This window comes from Canis lupus, chromosome 12 (assembly GCF_011100685.1).
Source record: "Canis lupus familiaris isolate Mischka breed German Shepherd chromosome 12, alternate assembly UU_Cfam_GSD_1.0, whole genome shotgun sequence".
NCBI classification, from domain to species: domain Eukaryota; kingdom Metazoa; phylum Chordata; class Mammalia; order Carnivora; family Canidae; genus Canis; species Canis lupus.
Genome location: NC_049233.1, coordinates 18,790,190 through 18,817,345, shown reverse-complemented (window position 1 = coordinate 18,817,345; position 27,156 = coordinate 18,790,190). Strand labels below are relative to the sequence as shown.

General features: G+C 45.8%; 1 protein-coding gene and 2 long non-coding RNA genes across 4 annotated transcripts; 2 read left to right on the top strand and 1 right to left on the bottom strand.

Annotated features, from left to right (window-relative positions):
- On the bottom strand, positions 1 to 25,786 carry TFAP2B (transcription factor AP-2 beta). The gene is given in 7 exon segments (NM_001002977.1): positions 1 to 627; positions 3,661 to 3,802; positions 5,977 to 6,095; positions 8,065 to 8,284; positions 15,855 to 15,915; positions 20,736 to 21,194; positions 25,656 to 25,786. Coding segments are annotated over 7 exon segments (1,350 nt in total). The 5' UTR covers positions 25,704 to 25,786; the 3' UTR covers positions 1 to 326.
- On the top strand, positions 7,959 to 21,850 carry LOC102155090. Of its 2 annotated transcripts, XR_005367816.1 has the most exons (6): positions 7,959 to 9,185; positions 9,289 to 9,490; positions 9,867 to 9,916; positions 10,402 to 10,516; positions 11,246 to 11,366; positions 18,132 to 21,850. It is a non-coding gene; the product is annotated as an uncharacterized LOC102155090 (long non-coding RNA). The 2 variants fall into 2 exon arrangements; XR_005367815.1 differs by lacking the exons at positions 10,402 to 10,516; positions 11,246 to 11,366 and having other exon boundaries at positions 7,965 to 9,185.
- On the top strand, positions 25,024 to 27,156 carry LOC119874178. Its single transcript, XR_005367817.1, has 2 exons — positions 25,024 to 25,726; positions 27,019 to 27,156. It is a non-coding gene; the product is annotated as an uncharacterized LOC119874178 (long non-coding RNA).

Sequence of the window (27,156 nt, the reverse complement as noted above, 5' to 3'; positions counted from 1 at the left end):
TTATGTTTATTTTCCAAAGGGGGAAAATCATGGTTTTCTTTTATTTATCAGTATTACTAAGCTCGAAAGAACCGAAGTGGAAAATCCGGACGTTTGTCTCCAAATGTATCTTGAAATAGACACTGGGAACCGATATTGTTGCTCCGTTGTGCGCCTCAGTTTTTTTTTTTTTAAAGTTATTTAGCTCTTTTTTTTAAAATTTGATTGTATGTGTATTCTACCTAATATAATTCTTCCAAAGCCAATCCAACATTTTAAAGCTAAAATTAAATTTTTTTTTGTTTTCCTTTTGTATTTAAAACATTTTTCTTTTTTTTTTAAATTTTTCATTTCCTGTGTTTCTCCTCCTTGTCGCCAGTTTTACTACCTGGGCCTTCCCCAGACGTGTGCCTGTTAGTGGTGGTGTTGTTCAAGAACATCTTGTCCATGCCTTTGAGCGCCTCGGTGAGATAGTTCTGCAGGGCAGTGAGCGCGGCGCAAATGGCTGGGGCGCCGAAGCCGTGCGTGATGAGGCTGAAGTGCGTGAGGCAGCTCTGGATCCCCGGCTCCAGGATGGGGCTGGGCCTGCTGTTCCCGATGGGCGTCCGGTCCTGCGCCAGCAGATCCGTAAATTCTTTACAGAGTTGCCTGCGAAGACGTGGGAAAGGAAAAGAAAAAAAAAAAAAAAAGAAAGAAAAAAAAAAAAGAAAAAAAGAAATCACTCTCAGTGTCGTTGTCATTGGCATTAGAAAGGAGACGCTCACTCGAGCCCAGAGGCGTCTGCCCGGTCACCATAGAGCCGGAGACCAGACCGAGGCTAATGTGGACGATTCCGCTCTGTTTCCCTTCCTAGCGCTCTCCCTTCTGGAGCAGCTGGGACTAGAAGGAAAGCGGGGGAGGGGGGGAGTTATGCACCCCTTCTATCCCAAAGGTTTGCCTCGCCTCCCCCCCAAATCCAGTCTTTCCTCCATCATTCCAGGACCACTTAAACTCTGCTTGGGAAATCTGCTAGGCTTTAGCGTTTGATTTTGAATAGTCAGTCATTTTTGGCTCTGACCTGGCAGTTCTAAAAAAAAAAAAAAAAAAAAAACACAACAACAACAACAACAACAACAAAAACCCTTTCTCCCTTTTCTCTTCTGCTTCTCTAACCTCTTGATGATCAGGCTCAAAAAGCCCTGAAAGATTTAGGCCCCTGAGCCACAAGCCTGTCCCTGGCACACTAGCAGATTGCGGAGACTTGCATGCCTAGGGCAAGCAACTGTTTATTCCAGGAGAGAATGCTGATTCCAAAGCAAAAATCTGTTTACCTGTAGTATTTGGGAAGGAAGGTATATTTTCCCCCTTTTCCTCTTTCTTTTAAGTAAAGGCTACTGAAAAATCTTTGTACAACAGGATTGTTGTCAATATAAAAGGATTCCTACATTGTTTAAATAAAACCTACAGGTAGATGGTTAAGACACTGGGGAGGGTAGATTTTTATTTGTTGAAGGTTTTTATTTCCTCAAGGCAACTACAATTTAGAGGAACCTCTCAGCCTTAGAAATCCTGTGTGCCTAACTATGAATTGAGCTTATTTAAGAAATTTTTAATATAGGAGGTGGACAAGAAGGTAAATATAGGAGGGTTTTAGCCCGGAAGGTCCAATGGCTTGGCTCTGCTACCAGTCAGAGGAATGGCATCCCAAAGGCCACAGCCTCTCACAGACTGGCAGACTGCTCCTGTCAGCCTGCTTCCACTGGTGGGAGGGGTGGGGCGGGTGGTGATGAGAAAGAAAAACCACAGAGCTCCAGTCCCAGCCCCTGCCCCCCTACCCCCACCCTGGGATGGCCTGACTCATGGGGCCTGGCCAACAGATAAACAAGGCAGGTACCTAGAGGCCCATATAAGTGACCCTGGGGCATCCTTTGCCAGGGGGATTACTCCCAGGAAGAGTAATGGCTGAACAAGACAGATAATACCTCCCCCACCCCCACCTGCAGCAGGTGAAACGGTTTTGGCTTTAAGGCTGGTGGGTAGAGAATCCTAACAGGTATCCTCTCTCTCTACCCTCTCCTCTACGGGTTTCTCCACTTGAAATGCACACATACATCTTACAACCAGGAGGAAATGGGTAATGGTTCTACCTAAATGGGGCAGTTCTTAGGCCGGGGGTTCCTCAGAAACACCGTCGGGGCTCAAATGCACATGTCCATGCCTTTTCCCCCACGATTCCAATTCAGGGAGCCTGGGGCTAGGTCCACAAATAAAAATCTTGGAAAAGCTCCCCAGATGATTCTGATACCCCTGGTTAAGAAGTGGTGTTGTAAGTGAAGCCACAGGGCTTCAAGAGGTGATGGGGTGGAGGAAGTTACAAGCATTCCTTAGGGAAATGATAGAATTTGTGGAATCCTATTACCTGATTTATACACTTTAGTTTTATTTTTTCCCCAAAGTGCATTCATTCTTTTATAAAGCACCAACGGGTCCCCCAATACCAGGCAGCAAGGCAAGGTATGGCACAGGAGGGCAGTAGATCTGTGATATTGCTAGTTGGTGCATCAGAAGGAAACCTTCCAAAAAGAGGATGGGCGCCAAGGTTTTGATCGTTGGAAGAGATGGTTAAAGTCTTTCCTTAAGTTTGCACTCATTACCAAAGTGCCAAAAAGGAAATTCTGAACTGGGGAGAACAAATGCTTAGAGTCAAACATTCTAAATCTTCAAAGCCCAAAGCAGGGTCTGTAAGCAATTAAAGTTCTGCGACATTAATATTTTTTGACCCTGCGGAAAGGGGCAATCAAATTCCAATCACGTCTCAAAAACATCTGGACAAATTTGAGCAAATGATTTTTCAGCCTTCCATATATTTCTTTAAATTACGCTGTCAACGGAACAAACCGCGTCCTCCAGCACTAAATAAATGAGCGCCGCTGTTTGGACCGAGCCTGCGAGAGAAACGTGCGGGTGCACGCAGCGCCGCCCACTGCAGGCCTGAGCCGGCCATAAAACACCAACAATATGACACCGAAGCCAAAGACAGGAGTAAATCAAATAAATAGAAAACCCACTGTAAAAGTTCAAATGAGCTCTAGACCTAAATTTAGCCAGAGATTTACTATTTTCCCCTCTGGAGTTGTAGTAAATTTTACGTCTGTGGAAGATGCCAAACAGCAACGTTGGAAAGAGAATAATTAGAGCTGCGGGTAGAGACGGGTACAAGTGGGTGACATATAGACACTCTGAGCGGGCATATGACAAGGAGATGTGAAACCAGGCAGAAATGTGCACCTAGGGATTTAGGGAAGAACTGGAACCACGACCAACCCAAGAAAGGTCTGCCTGGCATCCCCAGGGTTGGGGATAAGAACTGTAAAAAGCCTGGATTCATATTAATAAGGCCATTCTCCACACCACCTCCCTCAGAAACTTGGAAATAGAGGGAGACCAGGGCAAACCCACAGCCCATAATCAACTTGGGTGGGGCGGGGGGAAGGAGAGGAAGAAGGGCAGCAAGGTGGAGCCGGGAGGGCTTCTTAGCCAGCAATCCACAGGCTGCAAAAGCTAAAACTACTTCTACCACTGAGCTGCATCCCTGCTCCACAAATGAGATCTGCATTGCCGCTCCCCAACACCTCCTTCCCAAGGGAGGTGATGCGGCAGGGTGGGAGTCAGGGAGGAGGGCTGAGGGTCTGGGACACTCACTTGGTAGCCAGCAGCATATTCTTTCGGGAGTGCAGGTCACTGGGGTCCGTGTGCTGCCGGTTCAAATACTCAGAAACAGCTTTAGCAGGAAACTCCGTTTCACAAATATACCCAAAATCCCGAGCTAAGTGAACAGCTTCTCCTGAAAAGACAGCACCAGAGGTAATAATCAGCACCTAGTTCTTAGTCATCCCAGGACAAGAGATACTTCCTGGTTAACTGTTGTTATTTACAAAAGAGGCCAGCTGTTGGGGGCAAAAGCAAAGGTGAGGCTGGTGCCCAAATAAAAATGATTCTCAAGCCATCAAAGTTGATGGAACAAATTCCTCATGCTGCTCTTCTCAGCCTCTCCCTGATGATCCTTTTAGCCAAGTCCTCACTAGACATCCCCTGAATAGCTTTCAGGGATTTTTCTTAAAGGAAAGGTGGGCAGGCATGTTCAAGGGCCACCTTACAATTGCACCTAGACACTTGGCTGGATATTTGAGCCAGATTCCACCCCCCCCCTTAAAAGCACCTGTTACACCTGCTCTAAATAAAACTTAAAATTTAAAAGTATTTCTATCTTGTATATTATCTTTTGTATCTTCCTATAACTGTACTAGGAAAAAACCTCTTATTAATAACTAATATATGCAAACATCATTTCATGTGTGTACATGTTCACATATATTAAAGAACATATGCAAAACATACATGGAATGAGTGTTTCTGTCCAGCAATGGAATATTTATTCTTTGTCAGTTCCCTGATAGGTTTCAGGTTTCTCCTCAGAGGTTCTTGTCATCATCTACCTACTTAAGGATTTTCTACTGCACAAGGTGACATAGCAGCTATAGAAAACCTAGACAGCTGAGAGGTTCTTCAGCTCATGTGGAAGCCCCTTTCAAATAAAGCATTATTACCCTTTAATGCACGGCCTTAGGTGTCCAAGGGAAGATACCAAACGTGAAAAAGAAATATTGAATTATCCAACAGCTACATTATTCTAAGGATCATGACTTACTTTTAATCATCATTATTATAGTAACAACAAAAGACTTCAGGCTTGGTGCTTACAACAATCCAGATCCAGAAAGCTGAAAACTGCCAAACGAATATTGGGATTTCAGTGGTTTTCCAGTTTTGTCCCTTCTCCACCCAAATTCACAATTGGTCAGATGACCTTAACTGCTTTTTACAAAATGAGGTCTGTGATATTAGCAATCCCCTGGAGGGCAGAGTCAACTGCTAATGAGTGTGATGAGGAAATTTAGTGACTGCTGTCCCTGAAAGGTGAGTTTGGGCCAGGCAACTTTGCCTTAAAGATGGCAAAGTGCAATGCCTATAAATGTGATGACTTTATGGTTTATTCTAAGCTCTCCTCCAAAAACCAATTCCCCACAAGGGTGTCATAATATCACATTCATAAAAATAGAAGAAAAAAAAAACCAAGACCAACACGTTAGACTCTAGAGAAAATTCTACAACTTCCTTCATTAGGACCATCTGGCTGTATTTCCTATCCCTTCCCCACCCCACAAATTAACTGCAGATCCTCTTGTTCTCGATTGTGTAGAAGATCCTGTTTATTACATACCATAAATATCACCCCCAACCCCAAAATGATGAGCAAATTAGAACATGCTTGTTATAATTATGGGTCTTTAATTCACAATTGATGAATCTACACTGAAGTCATATGTGACTCCCCTCCTTGTTTCCTCACCACCATCCTCAACCCTGTTTTCTCCTAGGCCTCACTGACTTCATTAAGCCATATTTCAATAATAGTAAGTCCCAGGTAATCAGGAGGAGATAGGGCCCCGGGAGTGGCAAGAGTTTTAAAATAACTGTAGGGGTCGGGAATGCAATAATCGTTTCATAAAATGACAATGTGTTTCCTACTACTGACCGTAGAAGCTGGGAAGGAGAGGGATAGAGAATGGATTGCTGCTTATAGGGTTACTCTCACAAGAGTTCATACGGAGGGTGTTTCACATACTGAGTCCTGCACCTGGTGGCAGAAGTGGGTGTTTCACAAACTGAGTCCTGCACCTGGTGGCAGAAGTGACCCCTGTTCTGCCTTAGAGTCTGGAACCGAGCACTCTTCAGAGCTTAGGGACCCTCTCACATGTCCCTTGGCCTCTCTACAATTGCCATCTCCCTCTAAGTAAAAAGACCTTTGAACTTCTCTCAGGCAGCCGCTTGACATCCACCTCATAAGGGCACAACAATTGCAGTGATTTCCAGTTAATCATGAAACGTGTAAAATGTCAGCCCTCAGCCAACAGTTAAACTCAGCCACTTCTTGAAATGGCCACACGTCTTGCTTACCTTCCACCAGGGAGGTGAGTAACGTGACATTTGCTGCTTTGCGCCTGCCCGCGGGTAAATTCAAACCGATTTTTTCTAGCCTTTCTCGCAAAGATCTCCCCCCATTTTTCGATTTGGCTCTGAAATTGCAAGAATTAACATTCTGATTAACCTCAGAGTGTTCCTGAAACAAAGTTTAGACTTAGCAATCTAAAGCCCAGTGGAGCTTGAAGAGGTTTTAACTTGAGGTTAACACATTTTCCCCCTTTCCTTTTGGTTATTTGCTGATAGTATGCTGAGGTTTGCTTAATTTCTGCAATACAGAGCATAAAAAAATTGAGTCGTTTTTCTTTTTTTTTTTTATCTCGTGAGGAAAAAAAAAATGATACCAGATGGGAATAATTAGGGTGTAGGTTGTGCGTCCAGAAAAGGTATAAATTGCACATGCAAACACACAAGCTCTTTTCCTTGTAAGGGAGCCAGTTAGGTGAACAGAAACTGGGCAAGCTACAATCTTGCTGAAAAGAGGAAAAGAACTAAGTGGTTCAGAGAGAAGGCACTAACTAGCTGAAACAGGTGGGCTTCTTGAGGAAGGAAGGGGTCAAGGGCTATAAAATGAAGTCGGGTTAAGAGGGGAAGGAAGATTGAAACATGAAACCAATATGATGATGGTAATCACAATAACAGTTAAACTAACACGTTAGGGAGTTTAGTTATGCGATAAGCACTGTATATTGATTATCTCACTTAATCTCACAGCAAGTTTTACACACACACACACACACACACACACACACACACACGCTCAATGCCCAGGGGTGATTGAAAGAAACTTCCGCACTGCGGGGCTCCAAGGACTCACTCCTGGAGAGCAGACCAAGAGGATTCAGAGAGAAACCCACGAATCATACCCTTACTTCCTCCCCAAACTCTCCCTGTACGTGCTAAATTGTGAGCAAAAATACAAAAAAAAAAAAAAAAAAAAAAAAACGAAACAAAACAAAAAACAAGCAAAAACCCAGTTACCCTGACCTCTCTTGTAGTACTGTTCGCACTGCCACTGTTAGGAAAGAAAGGGACTTTCAGCTTCCCAAAGAGGCTAACTTGAGAAGTTCATCTCCTACCGGGTCACCTTCCTATTGGAGACACGTCCGAAGTGTCGTTTGTCCAGGCATTGGCAGAGATTCTGCGGGGAAGGCTATTAAATCTTAAGATAAAAGCCATGTGTTCCCCCGTTTTCCACAAGGAGCCTCTGGAAGGTCTTCTTTCAATATTGGGGGGTTGTTTGAACGCCCCCGAGATGTCGCTCACTATAGCACTGTTCTTACTGGTGGTGTTCTCACCGAGGGCAGGAGGTCGCAAGTCTAGCACGGAATTGGGACGCCTGGGTGGCTCAGTGGTTGAGCGTCTGTCTGCCTTTGGCCCAGGGTGTGATCCTGGAGTCCTGGGATCGAGTCCCGCATCGGGCTCCGTGCAGGGAGCCTGCTTCTCCTCTCTCTACCTGTGTCTCTGCCTCTCTCTCTCTCTCTCTGTGTGTCTCATGAATAAATAAAATCTTTAAAAATAATTTTTTTGCAAACCGTAGGGAACAATGCTTTGGTGCGTACTGAGCACTTTAGTTGCTCGCTAACCATACTCTGAACCGAAACAGAAATATCACGGCACATTAGGGGGACACAGTAGGTTAGTCCGCGAGACGTCTGTTTTAGAGAAGTGTGTGCAAGTTCTGAGCTTCACGCCGGCTACCGAATGCCCTCCACGCGTCCCCGGGGTTCGGTTAGGAGGGAGCCAGGTGCCAGGCCCAGGGCCGGGAGCGTGGGAGGTTCCCAGCGCCGACAGCTGCGCGAGAGCGAGGCGGCGCGTGCTGGCGGCGCGCGGGTCCCAGGGAGGCGGAGGCGGCGGCGGCGGCGGCGGCGGCGGCGGCGTCTGCGCGCGCGCACGCGCGGCCCCCAGCACGCGGCGGCCGCGGCTCCCCGCACGCGCAGCGCGGAGGCCCGCGCGCTCCGGACGCCCGGTTGCTAGGCAACTGCGCCCCCGCTCTCTGCCGGTCTCCGGGAGGGAGCCCTCTTCCTTCACCCCCGTGAGGACTGGTTGGGGGGTGGGGTTTACCTTCTGAGGACGCCGCCGAGGAGAGACGCGTTGAGGCATTCGGGGGGCGAGAGCCGTCTCTGAACTTCCCCCACAGTTACTTTGTACTTTGAAGTTGAACTGAGCAGAGACAGACGGCCCGGGACGGAGCAAAACACCTCGCCGGTGTTGACGGACATGCCTCCCAGGAAGCCATCTTTATTCATCATCAGAGAAGTCACAGATTTGGGAGGAACCGGAACTAGAGAGAGAGAGAGAGAGAGAGAAACATATGCCATAAAGGTGACCGGGTTTCGATCCTGGTGACCGGCTGATAGAACGTGCCGGTGCGCGCGCAGGGGCGAGGCCACAGGACGGGCGCCAAGTGGAAAGCTGGAGGAGGAAGTGTTTGCTCCAGTGGGGCTGCCGTGCGTTCAGAGCACCGTGTGCGCACACATGGAAAAGTCACCACTCCTCTGGAAACTTACCCCGTGTCGCTCGCCACAGCCCCGCTCACTCTACAAATCAAGAAAACACGCGGCCCAGAGCCTGGATGGTGCTGTGAAACCCGGCCACTCCTAGTCCATCAGTGTGCTAGCTTGTGACCTGAGACATCTCCGTGAGCCTCTCGGAATCTTTTAAGATTCCTCATCCGTCTCCCGAGGATAATCACGTTTGGTGCTGAATCCTGAAAGCGTTTACACTATCAATGATATAAAAGGGTAGTATCAGTGTTCTTTATGGGAACCCCTCCCTCCTTTCCTATTGGATCGAAATCTGTGGTCATCACTGGAGAGCCCTGGAGAGCCCTGGACAGTGGGCGCTATCGGACACCGGGCTCAAGAACAGCCAAGTGATACCAGGAACCTTGGGCTCAGACGAGCTGCTCATTTCTCAAGAGTGGATCTCATTCTTTCCTACATCATAACACATTCTTTTAGAAATGAACCCAAATGCTCCTCTCCAGTGAAAGCAATTCCACAGAGACATGAATTTTGTTTACAAATTAACTAAAGCACCGGCTGGTGATTATTTGGAGCAGTTATGATTTACAACAGGTGCCCTGATCAATCAACCAATCACTCTAATTCATGTGAGCGGAGGTCTTGCCTTGCCCCAGTTGTTTCATTTCGGCAAGTAATTGATAACAAACCGCACTCAAGGTATGTTTTATGCAGAAGTTAATAAGAGCTGACAGCTGGTTGCCACTGCTACCCAGGCGCATTCAGCCTCTCCAGCCTGTATTTCTGTTTAATTGTATTTCAGTATCATCTGCACCTCAGGAGGAGGCGGGGCTCAGTAGAACCAGAAGGCTGGGAAGGAAGAACAATGAATGGTCAACCTCCCAATTCGCTGGCAGGCTTACTCCCTTGGAGTTCTACATTGTTGAAGCCCATTTTCTTCAGGTTCTAGAAGCCACAGGGCAGGTGACTTCCTGACTTGCCTTACACCTTAGCTTCTTGCAATGGTATGTAAAGTCCTCGAGTCTGCGCACTGAGGGGGGCATTCGACGGAATGAGCACTGGGCGTTATATGTCGGCAAATCAGACTCCAATAAAAAAATATACCCCCCCCCCAAAAAAAAAGGATCTGCAGATATATTTAGTTGATCACCATTCCTGGGGATTTATTGAAATGTGCATCTGGCGTGAAAAAGGAAGTTTCCATTTCTCTTTAATAAACACAATGTCTCATCCTATAATTCTGGTAGGGGACAGATAAGCTCTTTCCACCATTTAGAGCCTAAGACACTGCATATCAAACAAGTTGCACAACCTCTCTTGTACAGAACAGACTAACCAACACTGAGTATTTTTTGTAACAGCTTATTCTCTCTCCTACAGATTCTGGCATTCAGACATCCATGATTGCTTAGAGACTGCCGAAAGCCGAAGTAGGTCCCAAATTTCTTATTTATTAGGTATTGCATGTGGCCCTTTACAAACACCTTGTAGAAAAGGATTTTCCTAGGAGAATGGATGGGTGTCCTCGAGAATTCCCTTTTGCTACTACTTAGTAGGCATTTTAGTATTTCTGGATCTGTCTACAGAGTCAAAGGCCTTGTCTCACGGCAGGTAAAAGATGTTAGGTAACAGTGGATCTTCTGCACTGCTGTGGTGGTGGTGGGGAGCTACAGAGGGTGCTTTCTTCTTTCTGATTCCCTTCATCATATTCTTATCAGTGAAGCTGCTTCCCATTTGAGAGTGAACCAATGAGAATTCAAAGTGTGAATATGAATTAAATTTGAGTAAAATATGGAATTAAAGTTATTTAAAAGACAGTGATTTGGGTGGGAGCACTCTATCATTTAATTCTCTTACACAACATCCACATCTATTTTGATCTTATTCTTCACAGCACTCTCGATTTCTGTTTCAGATTCATATTCAAGAACTATAAGCAAATAATTTATGATCGTGGGAATTAGCATCAGATAGTCTTGGAGAAACTTTTTCCCAAAATATACATGATGGCCTTTTGTAATTTTAACATGGTAAGAACTACAGAAATAAATTGCACAAAAATCTCATCTTTGACACACAGCAATGTTTTTATATTTAAATACTATTTAGAAATAATATGTTAACAGTAAAAAAAACCTCACTAAGCTGAAAATAATAAGTTCAGTTCCTATTTCCCATACCGGACACCAAATATCTTCTTAGGACTAGAATTTATCTTCTTCTCAGAGTCCCAGCTGCCAAATCTCTTGAAAACCCAGGCCTTTAGAGACACTTTATAACCTGCCCTCTAATTTCACTATTGTTAATTGCCTGATTTACCTGACAAGAGCCATTTCCTATGGGGAATGTATATTGTTCCCTCTTGTGGGCTGTACCTTTCCACAAACGCATTATCACCTAAATATCACCAATCCAGTCAGCTTCTGTCAGCACACTGCTGTCTTCTTTTGTTGTTGTTGTCCACCACCCCCCAAAGATGCAAACTATTTGAGCAGACATGCTTCAGGTTTTATTTCCATTTTCTTAATTTAAGTATAAATCATATTCCTACCATCTACTCCCTCATCTTCAGGTTCTAACCCTCTTCTACTCTGGCCTTAATCCTGGTATCTTAGATTAGACCCTGCATATTTCTTGTCCTAACTTTCCTTTAAATCCCTGGCACTGTTATCTACCTTCCCCTCTCTCACACCTGCTTAGCTCAGCTGATTAACCCCATATTTTATTCTCTTTGTCTTTTCCCTTCTGCTTTTCTCCAGCTTATCAATAAACCCAGAGAGCAACAGGGCCCGGTTGATTTGTTAGTAATTATGAGCACACTGTTCCTGCTCATGGAACCCAGAGATGACTAAGATAGGTTTAAAGCGACAGCAGGAAATGGTAAGGAAATGGAGCATAGCAAAACTCAGCGTGAAGCTTTCAGTTCTTTACATGTTTACAATTTTCTGTGCATACATTAAAACCGTTTTTTTTTTTTTTTCCTATTTGGTTCTCAGTTGCATATCATGACCAACTTCTGGATATAACATCCACAAAACTTACTCCTCTTCTTTTTTCCTTGCATCATATTGGGGAGTAGAAATGGGGTTTAAGACTGATCAATATTTCATTACAGTGACTGGAGTTTTACTTAAGAGTGAGGAAGGAGGACTGATTAGAGAAAATATTATTCATTAGTGGACTATAGACAGCCAAAGCGTTAATAGACTAGCACTTAATCTGTATTCTTTAAACTTAAGTGTTAAATCATAGCCTTGAGATCTTTGTGTTTGACTGCAAACAGACCCTTTGTGGCTCTGATCTGCTGGTGGGGAAGAAGGGAAGAAATGAACCCATCTAATAGATTGAAGGGTAAGTCCCCCTGAGTGACACTAGGAAGCCACCAAGGGGTTGAACACTGCTTGAAATAACTACCTCTCACCAGCATACCACCCTTTCTTTTATGCTTGCATTGTTTCTCATCTACCTGAGGGCTAAATATTATTTCACATGGATATATAGCACATCTATAAGTGTGAGAACTGAAATTCTGGAAAGAAAAACAAAAAGATTCTCACAAAGAAACCTGGAATATTAAGAACTACAAACATTCATGGTTAGCGTCTTTCAGGGGCAAAGTCTAATAGTCTGGAAACTGAATTGGGTCCCATCACTTACTTGGTGTGTGGGACCTTGAGAAAGTAATTTATCTTCTGTCCAAGATTTTTTTTTTTTTTTTCACTAGGAGTTGGGGTGGGAGTTGGAGAAGAGCGTCTAACCTTTCCAACTTTGAAATTCTGTGAACTCTGATTACTCCCTGGGTGGCTGGAATGTATCTCAGAGTCTCGAGTTGAATAAATACCTATTGGGATCCAAGTCAGCTCTGGAAATGTGAACCTCTTCCTTTGAGGGGAAACTCATATCCTTTCAGAGGCTCTGACATACTCTTAGTGCTTTTTACCTTCTAGGTCAGAAGGAAGAATCCCAACATTGTAACTGAAATTGGCAATTTCTTCATAACCCCCCCCCCCAAAAAAAAAGAAAATCCACACTAATCAAAGTGTTTATATGGGGAAGGGGCCAGAACTAACGGGCAAAAAAGTGGGAGAGAACTGAAGTTGAACTGAAACTAACCAAACAGGATATCCCTAAGCCCAATGAAAATGCCCCACAGTCACATTTGAACCTTGGACTCCAGCCACGCTAGCCTTTCCAAGAAATCCCAGCATATTTTCTGCTCTCTAAGGTGTCAACCCGATTGCATATTGGCCTTTGATTGCACCAAAAACTTTTTCTTAAAGCCTAGGTGAACCTTTTTTAGTTAGGCTATAGGATGATGGCTGTGATCATTTATATTAGTTGGGCACCAACCTGCCCCCTCCCCAGCCCAGATTCCTAATCTTAATGGAACTGATAGTTAAGAATGATTTTTTAATGTCTCGTTGGATTTTTAGACTGTTAATGTACCGAATCCTTCTCATTATTACTTTATTGATTGCTCATTGACCAGCCCCCTTCAAATCGTATTAACCACCCTCTGCCGGTTTAGATTAGGAGAGTTTAAAAAGCACCTTTCATTACTCCCTCCACTCCTGCCTTGGAGTTGAGACTCGGCAGCTTAATGGGAGCTCTAATGGGGCAGCTAAGAGGAGAGGGGCCACGGTCCCTGCCGATTGCATTAATAGCTCAAAGGGGGCCAATACAGAAAATTAGCCGTAAACGAGCTCTGGAGATCTTCAAATGAAAGAGCCATTTATCACGCTGGCTACCTTCACTCCACTCGTTTGCTCTCTCTACTGGGAACAACTCATTTCCTCTTAACTAAATTACTTCAGAAATGTCAGCTAAGCCCAGATAGCAAACATAACAAGAGAGCTAGCCTATAATCTATGGGGTGATATCAACACGGGTGAAAAATTGGACTGGGTAAGTTTTAGGGGGGAGTCCTTCCATAATTAGAGAGAGTGAGAGACATGGAGACATATCCTTAATGCCTAAGTCTTCTGGCTTCAGTATACGTAATGGCAGAGACATGGAACCTGGTCAGTGGCGGCACTTTTATTAAGGAGGTAGACTTTTTAAAAAAAAATCTTTCTACAAAAAAAAAATTTTAAATCTTTCCAAAAGCCCATTAGAAAATAAATTAAGCAACCAGGTCCCTTGCCAGTTGTTGAAATTTAGAAAATTTAGTTCAGAAACTTTCTCACCTCTCTTTTTATGAAATTAATCCCTGGGAGATATCCTTCATAAGAGGAGGGGAGGGGACAAAGAGGAGAGACCAGAGGGCCAGGAAGGAGCAAGTGAATCCATATCCTTAGTTTAAGTGGTTCATAGTTATCTAGAACAGTAAATCAATCACTTATTACTGTTTTGCCCATGACTCTCTAAAGATAAACATATATTAGGATCTGTTCTTCATGTAATAAAGCAAATACCTGAGATACTAAATAATGGAGTTAAACTAACAGTTCATATTCATACCATACCGCCTACATCAATAAAGTGACTGGGGTGCCACTTAGATGTTAAAAACTACACAATTTAAAAAAAGGCTTTCAGGGCCAGGAAAAGTACTTTGAAAAGTACTCTTCAAAACAGAACGAGCAACTGTAGTAAATATTCTCCTTTCCTTACTACCAGAGATACCCTTCTACACAGATAATCACATTTTGCTGACAAACATATACAAGCCCTAAAACCAAAGCATCCCACATCTAAGAATATTTTCAGTTCCGTTTTGTTAAGCAAGCTAAGTTCCAAATATTTTTATTGGCCTGCCTATTAATAACATTTCTGATTGGTCATCTGTTGGGCATGCCCCACTGACAGCCCAAATGTTGTTTCTAGGATTCAGAGCCCTGAGATAAATTCTAGCCTTCCATGAAAAGGGAGGGGGAGCTGAAACAAAAAAGCCAATGGAGAAGCGCCTCCCCACCCTCCCCTACTCGCCCCCATCAACCAGCAATTAACCAAAAGAGAAGACCCAAGAGAAAATGGTGAAAGTGAGCTGTCAGCACAGTTGCAAATCTAAGCACCACGCCTGGGTGTCTGAGCAAACCCAAAACTTGGCATTAAAAACTGAAATGATACTGTCTAACGAAGAGAGAGAAGGATGTTTGGAGCAATACATAAAATAAATAGTTCTGCCCCAAATCTTACTATTCTTCTTCAGGATCTTACATTCCAAAACCAAATGGCATTATTCCAAGTACAGCTGCTCCCTCCTATCCTCCACCTCTCAAAGCCACGTTTTCTGTCTCTGTAAAAAAAGATAATTCAGAATACCTCACCCTGTTTGTAATTCTTACTTCATGACCCTCCTACTGTACAGGCTTGACTTTGGGTTACTTTCCAAAGCACTTTTTCTTTAATTGTTTTGATGAATGTCACGTGGCTCAAATTAATCACAAATGACTGAAGCTAGGGATTGTTGACATGAAATATAAGGACAGGCCTTCTCCAGAATCGATAAGAAAGGGTTACAGTAGTTAAAATTGTATCTCCAAATACCAGTTCTTGCGATAATTAAAGATTGCACTGTTTACACATTCAAGCTCCTAAATTGGTGGCATGTGAGTGACATTCGGGCCTTTCGGCAGCCACACTAATCGCCAGGCATTCTCTCAGTGACTGTCAGAAGAGAGGGGGAAAAATTAAGCAGCTGCAATACGCCCAAAATGAGTTATTGTAATTACATTTAATTAGTTTAATTAGTTAATTATTTTGCTTACAGCTGTACAAGAGACTGCAAACATTTGTTAATATCACATGCCCTTTAACAGTATGGGGTGATTCCACAGTCACACTAAATCATGAATGCATATGTAGAAAGATTTAGAAATGTGCATAGGCTGTCTCAACTTCTCAGGATGTGCATATTTGGCAACACATTTGGCACAATTTAAAAAAAATAAGAGACAACTCATAAAACACAGAGAGCTGGGAACAGAATCACCACACACACAAAACAATCAAATGCAAAAACAAGAACTGTCTCAACAACTTAGGGTTTAGCTCAGCAAACTCCACTTACCAATGAAATAATTATAGCACATTTTTTAAAGCAGTGTTTCCTAGCCAGTTCCATACATGATGTTAGTTCAGTTATTTAAGATGTATGTAGAATTGCCACCAAATGTACCATGAGAAAAATGGCAATAGTCTCTGTCCCTCTGTCTCTTATCTGGGTTTCTGCCTTTGGTTGCCGTTTCCCCCCTCCCCCAATTTCCTTCTTCCAGACAGGCCTTTTTTCACCTAGACATCCTCTGTCCTATGATTGTGAACAAACATTTCTGTCTTATAAAATAACTAATTCCCCCAAAGTGAAAACTCATGAAGACATGACTGCACAGGAAAACTTTGCTTACTTTTGGGAGGAATAATCCATACCTTTTTTTATGACAGACTGGTCCAATAGATTCATGCCGCTGTTATTGGCATCTTCAACTGACTGTGAATATAAAAACATCACTATTCAAATTGACTGGATATTAAAGAATTGCACACATAAATCATGTCATTCCAAACTGGAGTTTCTGTTATTTCCATTTATATTAATTCACAAAGGGAGGTTTTATTATTATCATTATTACCTCCAAATCAACATAGAAATGAAATTCACCCAAATTATAAATTCTTCCAATGGAAGCAGAGGAAAAAGGAAACTATGAGAGACATCTGGGATGCAGTATTGCTTTAGTTATTATATTAAACATAGATGTTACACAGACATATAAAGTTTTATATTATTTGCTCTTATGAATTGTGAAAATTTGGCAATAGCTGAAATATTTTCAACAATATTGGTAAGAATAATTTCTGTTTTCAATTCTATCCCCGCGCATCTTAACCCTAGAGTTATTTTACAAATACATAATAGTTTACATTATGGGATTTTAATTAAAGTCTGAGCAATTTGGAATGGAATGCAAACAGCAACACATAAGAACACGTTTGCAAGCTGGCAGGACCGCACACCCATGCAGTCCATACACGTCCTAGTGTGCTATGAATTTCTTGCTGCATGATAATCCCTCAGAGGAACCTGCACGATTTGCTCCCCCTCCCAATGCTGCTGCTGCTGCTGCTACTTCCCGGCAAGGAGCACACCTGTTAGGATGGCAAGTAACTACAGACACAGATACAGAGACTCTGGATCCTCCCAGTCAGCACCTAGGTAATGGCAAAGAGCATTCATCTTCTGTGCCACAGCCTTATCCTAAAGAAGGAAAGTTTCAACCCTGGGGGTTGGCAGGACTTCTGAGGGGAAATAGCTGTTGGAATGAGTTTCTTACTGTCAGGATGCACAAGAACAGAGTTCTGGTTGTGCATCCCAGGGCATCCAAAAGCATTGTATTCCTTCCTCCACCCACGCACCCACCCCAGTGAAAAATAAATGCTAAGTCTTTCTGGAATGTACTGCTGTTTTCCCTGATTCTCAAACCTAAGTTTGGACCAATCTGTCACCCATTCTACAAAGAAGTAAAAAGCAAAGGGCTTGAGAGTGAGATTGTGTTTTCACAGCACCTTCCACCCACTCAGGCTGCATCCCCAGACAGGGTGTGTGTTCATCACAAGGAAGAGACTGTCTACCCCAAACAAGCAGTACATTAGAAATGAGATGATCTAATCACGAAGGGAGCATGTTAATTTGTTTCTTTTCGTTTTTAATAGTCACTCTTCAGTTGTCGGAAAGGTGAGGAAAATTGCTATTCTCCTTAAGAACGGTTTTCCATGTTGCAACATGTCATGTGCATATTAATAGTGAAAAGCGTCTTTAAAAAATACTTCACATAACTTGTTCGAAACTCCTCAGGAGCCCCCACGACGCACACGCGCGCGTGCACACACACGCTCAAGATTCACGCCTTGCCATGCTCACGTGTCTGCAGCGCGAGGTGTCCACCCAAGACAAAAATACTCCCCCGTGTCTGTGGGCGGGCAGGCCCGGGATCTCAGGGGCCAGGATCCCGGCGCCCCCACACCTCACCCTCACGTCCATACGTAAATATGTATATACGCCTCATCAGCGACGTGGGGTAGTTGTGGTAGTTAATGAGAAGGCTCTTGTCTGATTTTCTATCTAATTACGGCCGCCTGCTGGGTTTTTGTACAGGATATTCACGCAGCATGCTGGCGCTTAATCGTCACAGGGAGGATCGTAAAGATTTAATTAGGACTGCATGCGGAAGCGCAGAAAAACAACTCAGACTCGTAATTACTAGACTTCTTTAGTTAAAAGTGATACCAGGGGTTGCTTTAAGACACTAGGGCGTGTTTGAGTGTGTGTGTGTGTGTGTGTGTGTGTGTGTGGTGGGTTTGACAATATCCTTGTATGTTTATACTCAGGGGTGGTAGAGGTGATGAGAGGTTAGAGAGCAAAGATTGGAAGAAGAGAGGTGTTCACGACAACAAAACTCCAAACTAGGTGTCATCTCACTCCATCTTTCTTCCTGATGCTGTGTTCCTGAGTTTTTAACACTGCACCCCCCAACACACATACACACAATGGGTGAAATGTAGCATACCCAGAACCCAAACAGCGATTTGCTAGTTTAATAGCCCCTGTGAGTAAATTGAAATAGAAATTGACAGGGTTTTATAGTTTCATTTAAAAAATATTAGAAGCATTTGGTTAATTAGCTCCCCTCCTTCTCTTCTCTCAAGGTCGGGGCGGTGGCCCTCCGCGTGTATGTCTGGGTCACCCAACATACCCCCCATACCAACCACTCCGCCAGGTGAGTACCCCTCGCTTTGAGGCCCATCGGCCCAGCAGCGCCCTGGTCCGGGGCTGGGTGGAGGAAGGAGGGAGCCTGAACACACACTAGGTTCCTAAGATCGAACAACTGACTGAGGTCCAGGTGGAGACACGCTCTGGTCCCCTTTTAAAGACTGGTCGGGCGCAGCCAACCCAATCCGTAGCTGCAAAGGAACGGTGAGATCCCCTCTGGCTCGTGTCACTTCAGCTGCCCCCACCCCAACCCCTCGGCGCTCCAGATCCCTAATTCGGAAGTGGATCCTCCGGGATGCAGCAGATGAGGCACAGCCTCTGCATTCGTGGGTCTGGTCCTAGGTACACCTCTTCCCCTGCCTTTCTTTGTCACCTGCCCCTTGTCAAGCACACCCAGGCCTCGGGAGGCCTGTCAACGCCGCGGGGGCAGAGATCTTCCCCGCTGCCCGGGACTGGCGCAGGATAGCAGCCCCCCTCCTCGACCCCCTGCACTGAGGGTCGTCCAGAGAAAGCCCCGCGAGCAGCCCCACCTCGCCAGACGGGCTGCTGCGAAGCTGCTGGGGGAGGAACCAGGCAGAGGTGCGTGGGCGGGGAGCCTGCGTGGGCCGGGGCCTGCACCTTCTCTCCTCTGGGCTCTTTGCACCTCGCGGTCCGTGTTCCGACGCAAGAACTCAGCCTGTGGCACGACGCTTTGAAGAGGGTGTCCTCCCCAATACACACTGAACTGGTCCTGTTCTCTCCTCTACCTTTGGCTAAACGCCCAAAACCCCTTACAATTATACCTTAAAAAAAACAACAACAAAAAAAAACAAAAACAAAACAAAAAAAAAAAAACCAAAACAAAACTAAAACTAAACTAAACTGAAACCAAAGAAATCTATTCCCTCTTTTGAGAGAACTCCTGGGTTCAGTTGACTGAGTCACCCGGCCTGCAGGGTGATGGTGATGCGGCCAGTGTGTTAGCATTGCCAACAGCAGTGGTGATGGGTTGATCCACTTTCATTATCTAGCACTTTGAGCCCTACTCAGAAAGGTTAATTTAAGAACTTAGCTCCCCCCCAACACACATATTACCCCAATACATTTTTTTGAAGCTATTAAATATTTCCTTCTTGTATGGTATTCCGAAACGAGCAATTTCTCCAGATAGAATACTCAAGCTTGATTAAATCAACAACACTACCATTCTTATTACTATGGGTAAATCCAGCCACAAATCAGGTGATTCCATCATTCTTGGAAATAATAAATAACAGAATCTCCTCTAAAGCAATAAACCATCATAGACTACACACAGGCAGCATTTGGTGCTGTCACCACATTTTAACCGTTCAAAATACATTTTTTTTTTCCAAGTAAGGTAAAGAAGGACTCAAGTACTCTTCTTTTCTTCCCCATTTCATTTTTCTTTGCTTTGGAGGTATGGCTGAAATGATGCGTAATATATACAACTATGCCAATGAGACAGAAGTGTCAAACACCTTTCAACCATATTTATCTTTTCTGCAGACTATTTAAATTAGGGAGCAAAAGGAAACCTGCTCAGAATCACCCAGACAGTTTTTAGAAATCATTTCTTTGATGTTTCTTTGTTTAGTTTAACCAAGTATTCTCAACCAAATCAGTCTCCATTGTGTAGGTTGCAGATGGGTTAGGGAGTGGGTGGGTGGGGGGAGTGTTTTGAGCCTTTTGTTTTAAGAAACAAACACGTGATGCCTCTTTAACTGGGATAGTGGCTTTGGGGAGAGGAGAGTATTAAAGGAGGGGGAGGATTGAAGAGGGATGTGGAGAATATTGCTCCCCAGTCATTTAATGGATCAAAAGGTGAAAACATTCTCCAAAATGGTCTGTCTCCTCTCGGACTCCCAAGCGGATTATGGCTTTCTGGGTCTCTCCCCACATTTATTCCATTTCTTGGGAAGATGACTCTGGAAATCACTTATCTTGAAAAAGGGCTCAGCAGCTTATGAGTCATTCAAAGTGGGTCCTGGTTTGGACAATCACAGCACATGTTTTTCTTCCCATGTGCACCGTCACGCTTAAATTCCAGCAGGAACTTCTGGAGTGCAAGAGGACCCTATCCCTCCATGCTGAAGCTCCAGGCTCTAGGCAGCCCAGTCTTTCACCTGCCTTGTCTGGGGGCCAGGCCCACTATGGGACGTCCATGGAGAGTGAGTTGCGAAGGGTACCCAGCTTGCTAGCACAAAGTACAAGAGAATAGGAAGTAGCTAGGGCAAGACAAAAAACATCTAGCCTTAATTCTGATGATGCTAAACTATCAACATACACACATAGGTTTTTCTCCTTTATGATTTCTAGTGGTTCCAGCTTTCATAATTGGGCCTCCAGAAATCGAATTGCCACTACAGAGCCATACATGTATTAACAGTTATATTGTGGTGTCCAGCTATTCCTGTTCTAAAGATGAAAACTACCTCCCCCAAAGGATACAGAGCTGCCCCTCCCCCATCCCTCCTATCTCCTGGGGCATTCACTATTTATTTATTTATTGTCCTTTTCGTTTGTTTGTTTGTGGTTACCTGGACGTCTTCCATTCCGGGATGGCCGAGGCCGTGCAGCGAGAGGCTGTCACCCATGCCCGCGTCCAGGCCGTGGTGCGCCGAATGCAGCAGCACGTCTGGCCGGCGGACCGAGTGGTAGTCCCTCCGGGGGTCGAGGCCCGAGAGCTGGGGCAAGGCTGCCCGAGGCTGGGGCAGGAGAGAGCCGGCTTCCGAACCCACTTCTTGCCGCTGCCGTTGCCCCCAGGGATGCTGCTGGGGCTGGTGCAGTGGGTTCAGAGAGTAGGGGTCGTTGACGTGGGAGTAGGGATCCTGGCTCTGATGGTAGGGGAGCGGCTGGTAGGGAGGCGGGAAGTAGGGCGGCTGGAAGTCTGACGACGGGGTGTGGGACAGCGGCGGGGCGCTGGAGTAAGGTCCTTGGGATACCGAGCCCAGCTGCGAGAGCCTGGAGCTGTGGCTCGGGACGCCATCGTGCCGGTCCTGGGAGCGGAGAGAAGGAGAGAGAGAAACAGAGTGACAGAGAGAGACAGAGGGAGGGAGGGAGGGAGAGAGAGAGAGAGAGAGAGAGAGAGAGAGGAAGAAAAAAAAAATACAAGCGACTAATGGAGAAGCTCGGCTTCGTATATTCTTCCCAGGACAGGGAAGCAAGAGTCTGAAACTTATAACTCCCAAGTTGACTCAGAGGGCACATGATTTCAGCAATTCCAAACTCCAGGCTTTGGGGGAAAAAATGGGGGAGAATCACCACCCACTTACCCGACATCTGAGCCCTATGTTCGGAGTGCAAAGTGGGCCTGAGGGGTGAGGGTACAGTAACTATAGGTAAGGGCAGCAATTCTAAATTCCTTAGTTAAAAATATAGGAGGCTTACACAGAGTATTTCCTCTTCTGGGGGTTTTCAACTATTCTTCCTGACTCTTCCAGAGGTCCAAAGCATAACAAATAAAACTTCATACTATTTGCTGTGCGGCTACTCCTGTTCAAAACCAACTTCTGCCTCCCCTGGCAACCCAGCCAGCTGACCAAGAGCTCCCCGCGCAAACCTGAGAATTCCGGGAGCCCTGAGGAATTTGCCTGCTCGGAGTTCCCAGTCACCCCTCCCTCCCCAAGAGGAATTAAATAATTTAAATAGTGTTTGATTGAAATGGATCTCCTTTGAAATCTTATCCTGAACCCATGTTAAATTAAGTTGAATTGTGGTTCCGAGGAGTTATTTCTAGGTTGCTTTTCTGTATCTAGTGCTGTTTTATGCCAGGGTGTGAAAATGAAGGACGTGGGGTTGAGAGGGGAAAACAAGAAAAAGCCCAGACAACTTAGTGTTGGTTCAATCCAGAGTGGCAAACTGGAAGTGGAAGGGGAAGGGGAGGTGTGTGTGAAAGGACTGTTTAAGTTTCTCCCTCTCCTCTGTGGAAATGCCTTGGTAAAGTCCCTATGGTTTTTTGTTTTTTTTGTTTTGTTTTGTGAAAAATAGTCACCTAAATTTCCAAACTGCAATGGCAAATAAAAAGTTTTTCTCTGCGGCCTCCCCCCTCCCCAGCTGACTCATGGAGCTCAGACGGAGAACACACAATGCAGAGAGAAGCAGCTGCAGCCTCGTCCAATTATGGTGCTAAATTACCAAGCCAAAGGCGCTCAAAGGAAGACAGAGACAGAGAGAGTGAGACACACGCACGGAGACGGAGAGACAGAGAGACAGTGAGAGGAGGGAGCATGCAATTCTGGTACAACGTGAATCCAAACTCACCATGGATGAATAGGTGTGGACTAACATCTGGAAAAAAAAGCCTGGTTACTGCTCAAAATCAAACAATGATTTTTTTTAAAAAAATCAAGGAGTCCAGCAGAGAAACGAGCTGGACACAGGAGCCGAGCTTGAGGGGTTTCCAGGACAAGCCATCAAAAAAAAAAAAAAATCCCCCACCACCACCCCCAAACAAGATTGGCGATGCCTGTCACACACAGACAGATCTGTTCATCGGTCTCTTGCTGTCTTTTTGGCCTCTTTTCTTCTGCCGCTCTTCGGGGCTCCAGATGCAGTCCTCTTCCACCCGAAGCTGGGCTCAGACTGCTCGGGCGCCCCTTCCTCCCTCCGCTTGCCTACACCGCCTCATAATAATTGATATTCATGACTATTAATATTACACGAGTACTTTAAAGGGAGAATGGAGGACAAATGGAGCGTGAAGCAGCAGCGAGCGCAGAGCTCCCCTACTATTGTAAATGACGTTCATTCAGTGGAGAATTACTAGATGTAATCAGACGAGGGGGCTGGCAAAGGCAGACTGGGGGAAAAGTTTAGCAGGAAAGAGGCAGAACTTCAATTAACTGAGCCGGGACACGCATAACGCAGCCCCTGCTCCTTTGGACAAGGCAGTGAGGGAGAGCATCGCTGGGGGCTTGTACAGAACGTAGGTGTCCTGGTTCCTGGAGAGGGACTTTCCTAATGGGAAGAACTGATCGCCCTAGGTGCTTCATGTGCAGATTAAAAAACAAAAAGGCGTTGCCTCATCATTTGGAGGGGAGAGAAAAGTAAACCTGTGGGCCTGGTTGTTTACAGTGACGTTTGCAGAGTTGCAGTGAATATTGGAGATCATGCTTATTTATTAAAGGACAGGGGTGAGATGGGGGCTTTTCGTCTCTTGTGTAGCCTCTCCCTCCTTACTGCTCATACGGTCTGTGATTTTTTTTACCCCAATTTAAAATATATGCAATCAATCTTGAAGTACACTAAACTTATCCTTTCCAGGCAAAGCCAGGGGCAACAGAAAACCTTTTTGGATGTTTCAGGAACCCGTTCAACTGGCCTGACTGCCATTTCTGTTAAAGTTCAACCTTCCTCCGGACTGAAAAAGGTTCCTTCCACGGGGCTGCGGGTTCTCCTACATTTTTGAGCAGAGAATTTAGGCAAATAGGGATACCTGCAATATTCTCTCTCCTCTCCCTCCTTTCCTCCCTCCCTCCCTCCCTCCTCTCTCTCTCTCTCTCTCTCACACACACACACCCCTCTCCCCTGTCTTCTCTCCCTCTCTTCCCCCCTCCCTCTCATTTTATTCTCCTCTCTCTACCCCTCTTCCACTCCACCCCTCCTTCTCTCTCCCTCCGTCCCTTCTGCCCTCCCTCCCTCCTCTCCCATGTAGCCAGTCTACTTTTCATCAGCAAAGAACAAGTTCGATGCTGCTTACTTTTGGGCTTTTGGGAAGCCACGGGAACCCCTCTGTGTACATCCCGAGCTATTGACACGCCGCGGCCCCCTGTGCGCCCACGCCTAGCCCACGCCGGGCGCTCACATTCTCCAGGACCGCTCGCTCTAGCGCCTACGACTTTACCATTATCCCGCCTGTTAAAGAAAGAAAAGGAGGCCGAACCGAAACAAACCCCACCGGGCGGAGGCGCGGCTCTTCGTTACAGTCAATACACAGGCACAAAGGGGAAAGGAAAACCCTGATCGTCGTTCCGCAGAAAGACGAAATCCCCTCCATCTCTGTCTCCGTCTGTGTCCTGTCTCCCTCCCTCCCTCTCTCTCACACACCCCCCAGAATTAGGAGCCCGGGCCGGCGGGAGCTGGGGCACTGGCTGCCCGCGGGGCCTCGGCACCCCGGGTCCGCGGGGTAGCCCTGGGCCCTCGGCGGCGGTCGGGGCTCAGCGGCCGCCTCCCCGCGCCGCCAGGGATCCGCGAGGCGGCTCCCCGCCGGGCTCTCCGGAGCGTCCCCGAGCCGAGGGCTCTCTTTTTCTCCCCACCCCCCGCCCGCCGCCCTCGGTTCGGGGAGCCTCCGTGCGTCCCGCCGCCACCGTTGGGCACGGCCCTTCGAGCGCCGCTGCGGCTCCGCGCCCGGGACTCCGCTTCCCGCGCTCCCTCCTCTCCCCAACTTTGCGGCTCGCGGTCTGGGTGCGTCACCCGCCCGGCCCGCGCCGCGCTCGCCCTGCCTCCTGGCTCTGCCCGCGTCCCCTCCCTCGACGCCTCCCGGAGCCTCCGCTCCCCGTGCCCCTGGCGCCGAGCTCGGGGTCCCAGAGGCCCCCGGCTCCGAGCGAAGTTCCGCGGGCCTCGGCCGCCGCGCCCTCCCCGCCCCGCCGCAGCGGGCGCCCCGGACCGAGGAGGGCAGGGCGGGCGCGGCCCCGGCCCCGGCCCCGGCCCCGGCCCCGGCCCCGGCCCCGGCCCCCGCCCCGGCCCCGGCCCCGGCCCCGCCGGGCGGACCAGCCGCGTCTCCGGCCGGAGCGACAGTTACGCTGCCCCCGGCGCTGGAGCGCCCTGCGCGCCGAGCAAGGGCAGAGCGCCGCGTCCAAAATGCCCACACTTGCGGTGGTTGGACGCACTGACCCTCAAAATAAGCAAAACACGAGAAAAAAAAAAAAAGAAAAAGAAAAAAGATTAAAAAGATCTGCTAGGACTCCTTTGCTGGTGCTCTGTCTACACCCCTCTAACCGTCTATCTACCTCCCTCCTTCTCATTTTCTGTCCCCTACTTGGATCCGTTTGTTGTCGATTTCAGAAATATTATTGAAAATAAAAATTAAGAGCCCGAGTCTGTTACGAATGAGGCTTGAAAATCTAATTCTCTCCCACACTCAAAACGAGGAGAGCCTCTGCCTTTACTAGTCTCTATTTTGTCTGCCCACATTCAGTAGCACCACATTCCCCATCAGAGCCTAAGGAGGGGGGGGGGGCGAGGAAGAGAGGAAGAAAAATAAAAGAAAAAAGAAAGAGAGAGAGAGAGAGAGAGAGAGAAATCTCCTAACTTAAAGTAGCCAGATTTCAGCCTTAAAGTTCTTTTTCCGAATAGCGAAGTCTCTCCCCAACCAGCTTTTCTAAAAGTTAGAGAAAGCTGAGAAAACCGGCCGGGAATCTACGACTAAATAGCTGAAAAATATATATCAGTTGGGGTGTCAAGAAGCTCAAATTCTCTATCTGCAAAGCTCTAAGATGCATCTGGGGGTGTCGGCTCACCTCATAGATATCTTCGTACTTGACATTCTCCACGAGCTTCCAGAGCATGATGGCAGCCTGGTCTCTAGGAGGTGAGTGCATTCATGTGAGGAGCAGATGTCTGGCTTCTCAGGACTCCGCTGTCTGTAATGATCCATCTATAATTGGAAATGGGGGATACACACCAAATCCGACGCTCCTCTCCCATCGCAACTTATATCTGTTGTCTCAAACAATAGGCTGGAGAAGTAAGCCTCAGCAGAGAGAAAAACATTATTACATACACAGGAGTTAGATGCTACCCACAGACATATATATTATAAAAAAAATCATAAACACGTATTTACACCCGGACACCCACATTGAGTTATATAAGCACCCCTGGGTCACACAGAGTCTACAGACTCTAAACATACATTTAAAGGAGAGATAGTCTTCAGTGTGATTAATATAAATATACACATTTAAAAACCTCTGTATGGAAAATGATGAATCATTGTAGCCACTGACTAAAGTCTTTACGATTCATAATGAGAAGCCATGGGACCAACAGTCCCCCATTTTCTATGTAGATTTTAAAAGGGGGACCATTGCTGAGATTTTCATACACAAAAGCTCCTATTCATGTGTGTTCAGCAGGAGGGTATTTTGAAGATGGATTTGAGGATTTTTTTAGGGCAATCTCTCTGTATTGATGTCTACAAACTTTTTTTTTTTTTTTTTTTTTTTTGCAAACTGTACCTCTGTCAGTGTAGAATAACAACAACAAAAAAAGCCAGCTCACCACACTATTTCTAGTATTTTTTGGTCATTTTGCACTACACATTTGGAAACTTACTGTTTGAACACCTCAGTCTGTCTTGTCGTTTTAATGGTTGTTTGTGTGCATTTTCAACGAATTCCATGTGCCTTGGCTAGAGTCTCCATATCATGAGGTGGGTTTTTTTTTCACATGTTGGGAGCAACACACGCACGCATTCGTACGACGTTAATTTCGAGCCTTCATTGCAGAGGCATAGGACATTATATTTGCATCTGTGGTCTATAACTTTTAAGTGGTTTTAATCATGGACAGTCAAGAAATGTTCACCTGAACGTATGGAAGATTTAAAGAATATTCTTCAAAGAGATAGTGAAAAATATTTTAGTGTGTATGGATTTTGTTTTTGTTTGGAATGCATTTTTTTCCTTAGTGAACTGTGTATTTTTTTTTTTTTTTTTTTTACCAAAAAGGACCACATAAACAATGATAACAAAGTTAACCAAACCTTGAAAATGGGTGCCCTTTAAGGCACAGAGTTTACGAATTTCATCACGAAATGGAATACTCACCTCATTCCTCTTTTTTTTTCCCACCCCCTTCTATTTTTCTACTCCCTTTCAGAGTACGGAAGGATTCCCACAGCCAGAAGGGAAATCCAGTGGAGGATCTCTGCCCCTGGGGCAGAAAATAAATGACAGGAGGGAATGAAGAGGGACCGGGGCAATTTGGGTGGAAGTTATTAAACCTGATAAGAGCGAA